The following is a 7688-nucleotide window of genomic DNA, read 5'->3' as shown; positions in this document are numbered from 1 at the left end:
CTTCGACTTTTTTTAAGGGGAAAAAATGGAAACAATGTCCCCAATGTCCCCTCCCCCTCCCTATAAACCAGCTCAGCGAAATATCAACTTTTGACGATTAAAATCTGATAAATGCTGTCAACCCGCCACACCGGAGCAACCCAGTGCTCATGTGCAACCCTGCACTAACAAACCAATGCATGCAGCCGGCGTTTGCGAGTGAGCGGACAATAGCCAACCCAGGTTGGCAGATGAGATGTGGGGCCAGAGTAGGGGGTGTGTATAAGAGACGGAGCCTTTAAGGCCCTGTTGTGGCAGAGAGACCGTCCTAGGGAAATAAAATGCAGAACATGCGTCCCCTCACATCCACACAGTGACACACACGCAGGGTCTCTCACAACGCTTTCCTCCAGCCGTAGAAATTAAAGCTGGAGAAGGTGCTGCTTTCTCTTCACCTGCCCCAGCCCAAAAGCTGGGCCAGGACGATGTGATGGATCACTCGCTAATTGCCCTGGTCTGTTCATTCCCTCCGGGGCACCTGGCCCTGGCCACTGTCGGAAGACAGGAGACTGGGCTAGATGGGCCTTTGCTCTGACCCAGTCTGGCCGTTCTTATGTTCTCGTCAATCCTCTCTCCAGTCCAGTTCGGTCTCATACCCGCCTTGCCACTGGGACTGCACTGGGACCTGGCACAGGGCACATGCCCATTGTATCCGCCCCACTGTGCCCGCCAGGGGCAGGGACTCACTGAGCCCTAAGTGACTGGACCAAGGCCACAGAGGGAGGCAGTGGCAGAATGGGTTATTCCTGGCTCGCAGGCCGGTGCTCAGGTTGCTGGGCCGTGCTGAAAGCTCCACAAAGACTGACCATGCTGCCATCCACACACAGTTTTACACTCACACACACACAATCACCTTCTTGCCCACACTGTTACACAATCTTTCACTTATGTGTGCGCACACACACACAACCATCTTCCCACCCACATTGTTACACAATCTTCCCCTACACACACACACAAAACCACTTATACAAGCACACACAATTATACACCCTTCTCCCTGCATGCACACAAATTACAAAACCTCCTACACACACACATATGCACACTTGTCTTCTCCTCCAAACACACACAATTTCACAACTCTCACTCCACCCACACACAAAAACTTCCTACTCCTCCAGGACACAGATACACAACCCCACACTACACACAACCAACACCTACTCACTGACCACAGCTACACAATCGCCTGCCACACACAACCACCACCTACTCCCCCGCCACACAGCTACACACACCCGACACACAAGAAACCACCACCTCCTCCCCCAACACACAGCTACACAACCCTCTGCCACACACAAACAATACCTACTCCCTGGCAAAAAGCTACACAACCCCCCTGCCATACTCAACCACCATATACTCCCCCAGCACACAGCTACACAACCCTCTGCGACTCACAAACCACCTACTCCACCAACACTCAGCTACACAACCCACTGCTACACACACAACCACCTACTCCCTCTGCACACATCTACACAACCCCCCCGCCACACACAACTACCACCTACTCCCCCCAGCACACAAGTACACAACCCCCTGCCACACAGAACCAACACCTACTCCCCATGCACACATCTACACAACCCCCTACCACACACACCCACCTACTCCCCAGCACACAACTATCCAACAACCACCACCTACTCCCCTGCCACACAGCTGTACACATCCCTGACACACATGAAACCACCACCTACTCCCCTGCCACACAACTGCACACCCCTCGCCACACACACAACGACCTACTCCCCTGACACACAGCTGCACAACTCCCTGCCACACAGAACCACCACCTGCTCCCCAAAACACAGCTATACAACCCCCTGCTGCACAAACAGCACCTACTCCCTGGCAAAAAGCTACACAACCTCCCTGCCATACACAATCACCATATACTCCCCCAGCACACAGCTACACAACCCTCTGCGACACACAAACCACCTACTCCCCAGACACACAGCTACACAACCCCTGCCACACACACCACCATCTACTCCCCCGGTACACAGCTATACAACCCCCTGCCACACACACAACCACCTACTCCCCCGACACACGGCTACACACACCTCTGCCACACACAATCACCACCTACTCCCCCAGCACACAGGTACACAACCCCCTGCCACACACACAACCACGAACTCTCCTGACACACACAGCTCAGTGCAGAGCCCTGAGCTGCAGCCTCACTCAGCCACCCCCAGGTGGGAGCTCTCAGGTGACTTTCACCTGCACACGGGGTCTGGGGCTCCCAGCCAGGTGTTGAGGCTGCCCTAGTTTACAGTCAACAGGGGCCTGTGTGGGCAGGTCTAACCCACGCCAGGGCCAGCGGGGCAGAGCGAAGCAGCCGGGAAAGGGCAGATCTGACCGGTGTGGGCCTGGGAGGGATGAGCAGGAGAGCGTAACCCTCTGCTATAAAAACCCCCAGCTCCCTCCCGCCCCAGCTGTGCCCAGCGATGACTGCCAAGGTAGAGGTGAGGCTCGGTGGGCACCCAGCAGCGCTGGCAGGGGACCAGGAGCATGCCCACGCCGTCACCAGGAATTATGTCACCAACCCCAGGCTGAGTGAGTACCATCGGGGGGGGCTGTGCTGGGAGGGGACTGGCGAGAACGCTCCCCCTCCCGCAGCAGTTCTCACCCCCCCACCCCCATAATGTTAGCCCCGCTAGCACCCAGCCAGGGGCTGTGTATGGGGGGGTTAGCAAGGAGGGGGGAAAGCTATGGGGACTTGAGCTCTTTGCATTGAGGCCCCCCCAAGGCCTGTGTGGTTTCAGCCTTGACTGTGAAGCCAGAGCTGTCCCTGGCTATCCGGCTGGTTATCTAGTGTTTAGAGCAGGCAGCTGGGTGCGGGAGCTGGACGCCTGGGTTCTTTCCCCTGCTCTATGGCCCTGGACAAGTCACGTCCCTGCTCTGTGCCTCAGTTTCCCCACCTGTCCTTTCTGAATGGCTGGATGCACCTCAGGTGAAGGGCCGAGCCCGGTACACGTTTCTGGGAAGTCACGGAGGTATCCTTCCGCAAACCCTGGCAACTGAGGGCATCTGTATTGCAAGCTCAGGGGGTCACCCTTCCCCTCTGGGGTGTACATGGGGCCTGTTGGATTGGAGTCCTTAATTCCCTCTAGGACAGGGACCCTTTTAGTCTCTGTCTTCTGCCTCCTCCTTGTGTTAGCTGCACCCTCAGCCCAGAATGGCTGAGAGGAAGTGACCCTGCCATGGTGCCAGGGCACCATTTCCCTGTGGCTTTGGGGCTGAGCCACCTACCCCTTGGCTTCATATAACTCCTGGTGTTCACACTGAGGCTCGGGATCTGGGAGGCTGTTTCATACTGAAGTAAAAGAGTGACATTTACCCCAAAGAGAAGGGCACTGGGCCAGGTTCTGTTCTCAGCGACGCCAGCATAAATGTGGAGTGACTCCAGCAAAGCCGATGGAGTGACTCCAGATCTACACCAGTGTACATGAGAACAGAATCAGGCCCAGAAAGTGGATTGCTCAGTGAGAAACTTTAGATGGCAAAGGAGTCTCTCTCCTCCCAAACTGTGTATAGAAGTCACTTGGCAAAGTACTCAGCAGTCTCCACCATTGCCCCCCCTCCTGAGGTGTTGTGGGTGGGTGAGAGAGAGAGAGAGAGAGAGAGATCAGGTTCTGTTTGTGTATGTAGTTGTGTGTGTGTGTGTGTTTACTTGCCTGTCTTCCTCTCTGCCTCTGGACACATGCAGACTGCAGGTCTGGGTGTGCGTGGCTGTCTCTGTGTGCAGACCTGCGTGTCTGTGTCCCACCCACACAGTCAGCGCCTCAAGTCCCCTGCCCTGCAATTGCTCCCGGCTAACCTTGCCCAAGGAGAACTCCCGGAAGAGGTCCCAGCAGCTCCGGGCTGCCTGACGTCAGCCCAGCGTGACAGCTTCTCAGAGTAATACTCAGCCCTGGACCGGGCACTGTGACACCAAATGTCCACAGCTCCCAGGTCACGGCTTCTTCCTGAGCAGAAGCAACAGATGACCTGAAGTCTTTAAACAAAACCAGTCTCCCCCCAACCACTCAGACAGCAGCCCCTGCTGCTTGCGTGCATCCCATGGACTGGCTTGTGTGTATGCGGCACCCCCACCCTCCACTGGATGGAATCAGAACTGCTCAAGCGTGTGTCATGGGCCCTGCACTGCACACAGCTACCGGAGATGCTCCAGAGGCGTGGCTTTTGGAACAGGAGGATCTGAGTTGTGTGCCCTGCTGCTGTGAAATGCCGAGTGGCGAGGGATGCAGGGGTACCAGTCACCTGGGAAGGAATCTGCAGGGACCTGGCTAGCGTGAGGGTGGGCTACAGAGCCTTTTCCCCCTCTAAGGTACCTGTTCCAACTCAGCCCATCAGTCCAGACAGGTGATGGCTCCTGAGTGGACTTTGAGCACTGAGTCTGGAGGGAAGGGAGGCTCTGTCCAGGTGTGCCCCTTGCACTAACGGCCCCTTGTTGGCAATCTGTGAAGAAAGGGCCTCTGGAGACAGACCGGCCTGCTCATCCCTAGAGCTGGTCCCTCCCTGCCAGAGCAGCGTGGGGGAGCCTTCAATTCCTCAGTCCCAGTCCGGAGCCTCAGTTGCTTGCCACCTGTGGCATGAGCCGGGGGCAAAGACTTTATCCACCCAGCCCCCTGGGTTGTGGGCACAGAGCAGAGGGGCCGAATCTGCCCCAGTAATTCAGTGCAGGTGCCAAAACCGGTGGGTGCATGTTTCGCAGGCCCGAGTGTGCTCGTAAAAAGACCAGCTGGGCCTGATTCTCTTCGCACTTCCACCAGCTCTGTGCTCGGGTGAGTCCATTGTTACTCCTGATTTACACCCGTGGAAGTGAGAGGAGACACAGGCTCTCTTTGCCTACGGCTAAACAGCGGGTGTGCACTGTGATAGCAGCTTTCCAGGCAGGCACGTATCGGCTCATCGGTACCTTGGGCCCCCTGTCCCCTCCTCAGTCTGTCCTTCGCCAGCTGCTGTCTCTTGTCTTAGACGGTAAGCGCCTCAGGGCCCGGACTGTCTGTGTTTGTACAGTGCTGAACCCAGGAGGCCTGGTGTGTGACTGAGGCCCTAGGTGCAATAGCAATAATGAATACCTGGAAGCTAGCTGGCTAGCCATCGCACACTAATCAGCGTGGTAGCTGGTGCTCTGGAGTGCTCCATGCCTCAGTTTCTCCCGCTGTACAGTAGGGTTAGGTACTAATCAGCCCCTGTCTCCGGGACGTGTTGGGTGCTTGTCAGGTGGTATCGGATTCGTGGGGGGAAGGAGCCAGGGAGGGGGAAGGATGCTGCGGCTGCTGTTCTGTACAGCTGCTCTGAGATCAGGAAGGCCTGAAACACGCTTCCCTTTGCCTGACTGCCCCCCTTGCCCTGTGTGCTGTGATCTCCTTGTCCAGTTCAAGGGAAACCAGAACGCCCCGGTCAGGCTCTGCCTCACACGGAGCTGAACTGGTCCCGCGGAGCAGCTGGTGTTTGCTGTCAACAGCAGGGGCCGGGCTCAGCAGGCAGGGTTCCCCTCCTCGCCCAGTCCAGCCAGGAGGGCTTTGCCTTGCCCTGGGCAGCCGCAGGGGGAAGGGAGGCTCAAAGCCAGGAGGCAAAAGGGACGTCAGACCAAGCCCAGAGCCAGTTTGCAGCAGAGGGCGAGGGCCAGGCTGCTGCTGATTAACTTCAGGCTCCACAGGGGAGGGGGAAACTGGGCAACTTTTCTTGGGGGAAAATGGCTCCCCTCCTTTTATGTTTGTCATGACAAATTTTGGAGAAAATTCTCATTAAAAAAAAAGGGGGGGATGGAGGGTTAAAAAAAACCCTGATTTTTTTAGCAACTGGTTTAGTCCCCCCCGATTTTTTTTCTCCCTGCCCCTTTTTCCATTTTTCCCCTGAGCAAAGGAGAAGGGAGATCAAACAATGAGGAAAAGTCAATCTTCAGGATTTTTTGTAGAAAAACTAAAACAAGTACAATTTGTCATCCACTAAAATCCCAGACCTTGCCCGACGGGACCCGGGACTCCCGTGCTGGGTCTGCCCCTGGGACCGAGGTGTCCTCCATCCCAGGTTTTCACCACCAGCCCCTCCTCCCTTCAGGATGCAACATGGGCTTTATTTAGGCTTAGCAGAATGCGATTTTTATTCTGTTATAATGTCGTTGAGTAATACTGAGGTTCATTTAGAAGCATTTTTCCCCTATTTTGATCGATGTTCGTTTTCTCAGATGTGGGAGATGGAGCGGGGGGGTCAGAGTAATTATTTAATGAGAGGAGATGCTGAGATTTTAAAGATTTATAACCATTAAAACACAAATTGTCAATATCCCATGTCCAAATATACAGAGTAAATATCCTCAAATCGAACTCGAATAAGTTCCCGAGGAGCATTTTCTTGCTTTACCTCGCTACAAATGTCCAAGATTATCAGTGGAGACCTTTTTTCACCGGTTTATGTGCATACGATGAAATTGACGTTTGCATCCCCAAAAAATCGAATCCTTTCACGCCAACCAATATGAGGTCCTGCAGCATTCAGGGCTGCACCCCAGAAGAAATTTTCTGTCCCTCGTCATGCGTGTTCATAGAATCATAGAATATCAGGGTTGGAAGGGACCTTGGGAGGTCATCTAGTCCAACCCCCTGCTCAAAGCAGGACCAATCCCCAACTAAATCATTCCAGCCAGGGCTTTGTCAAGCCTGACCTTAAAAACTTCTAAGGAAGGAGAGTCCACCGCCTCCCTAGGTAATGCATTCCAGGGCTTCACCACCCTCCTAGTGAAAGTTTTTCCTAATATCCAACCTAGACCTCCCCCACTGCAACTTAAGACCATTACTCCTTGTCCTGTCATCTGCTACCACTGAGAACAGTCTAGATCCATCCTCTTTGGAACCCCCTTTCAAATCCCCCCTCATTCTTCTCTAGACTAAACAATCCCAGTTCCCTCAGCCTCTCCTCGTAAATCATGTGTTCCACTCCCCTAATAATTTTTCTTGCCCACCGCTGGACTCTCTCCAATTTTTCCACATCCTTCTTGTCGTGTGGGGCCCAAAACTGGACACAGTACTCCAGATGAGGCCTCACCAGTGCCGAATAGAGGGGAACGATCACGTCCCTCGATCTGCTGGCTATGCCCCTACTTATACAGCCCAAAATGCTGTTAGCCTTCTTGGCAACAAGAGCAGACGTGTTGGCATGTTGGCCATGCATGCTGCTTGCATAGAGCTTTTTGTTTCCTGGGGCAGGTTATCAGGACTGGGGGGTTCCCACACTCTCCATCTGGTTGTCCCTAGGGCTGGTTCCCGCCCCCCCCCCCCAAACAGCTGCCAGTAGGGGACTGCTAGCCATACAGCATGAAAGAGAGAGAGGCCTCACCACCGTCACTGAGGTTGGTAGGAGGGGCTCGCTTGGTCTTGTGCGCACCTCTGGCGTTTAGTGGCGGCTGAGCGCCCAGGGCTGCAGCACCTGGCTCGCTCCCTAATCACGCCTTAGCTCCCAATCCCAATCTGGATCCAGCGCTCAAGGCTGTTCGCATGCGGGGGTCTGGTTCACTCGCTGGCTTCACTGGGAGCTGTGGCTGAGGGTGGATGGCAGAGGACCTGAGCGAGAGGCGCTGAGTGTAGCCCAGTGGAATTTCCTGCCCATTTTCTAAGCTG

General features: G+C 54.9%; 1 protein-coding gene across 1 annotated transcript in view; it reads left to right on the top strand.

Annotated features, from left to right (window-relative positions):
- Positions 1–2510: 2510 nt before the first annotated feature.
- Positions 2511–7688, top strand: part of ATP6V1B1 (ATPase H+ transporting V1 subunit B1) — an 80739-nt gene continuing 75561 nt past the window's right edge. Inside the window, exon 1 of the mRNA XM_073343055.1 lies at positions 2511–2619. Within this exon, the coding sequence (XP_073199156.1) occupies positions 2511–2619 (109 nt within the window). The remainder of the gene's footprint in view (positions 2620–7688) is intronic.

This window comes from Lepidochelys kempii, chromosome 4 (genome assembly GCF_965140265.1).
Source record: "Lepidochelys kempii isolate rLepKem1 chromosome 4, rLepKem1.hap2, whole genome shotgun sequence".
In the NCBI taxonomy this organism is placed as follows: Eukaryota; Metazoa; Chordata; order Testudines; family Cheloniidae; genus Lepidochelys; species Lepidochelys kempii.
The sequence above is the reverse complement of the archived record's forward strand: the minus strand, read 5'-3'. Positions and strand labels throughout refer to the sequence as shown.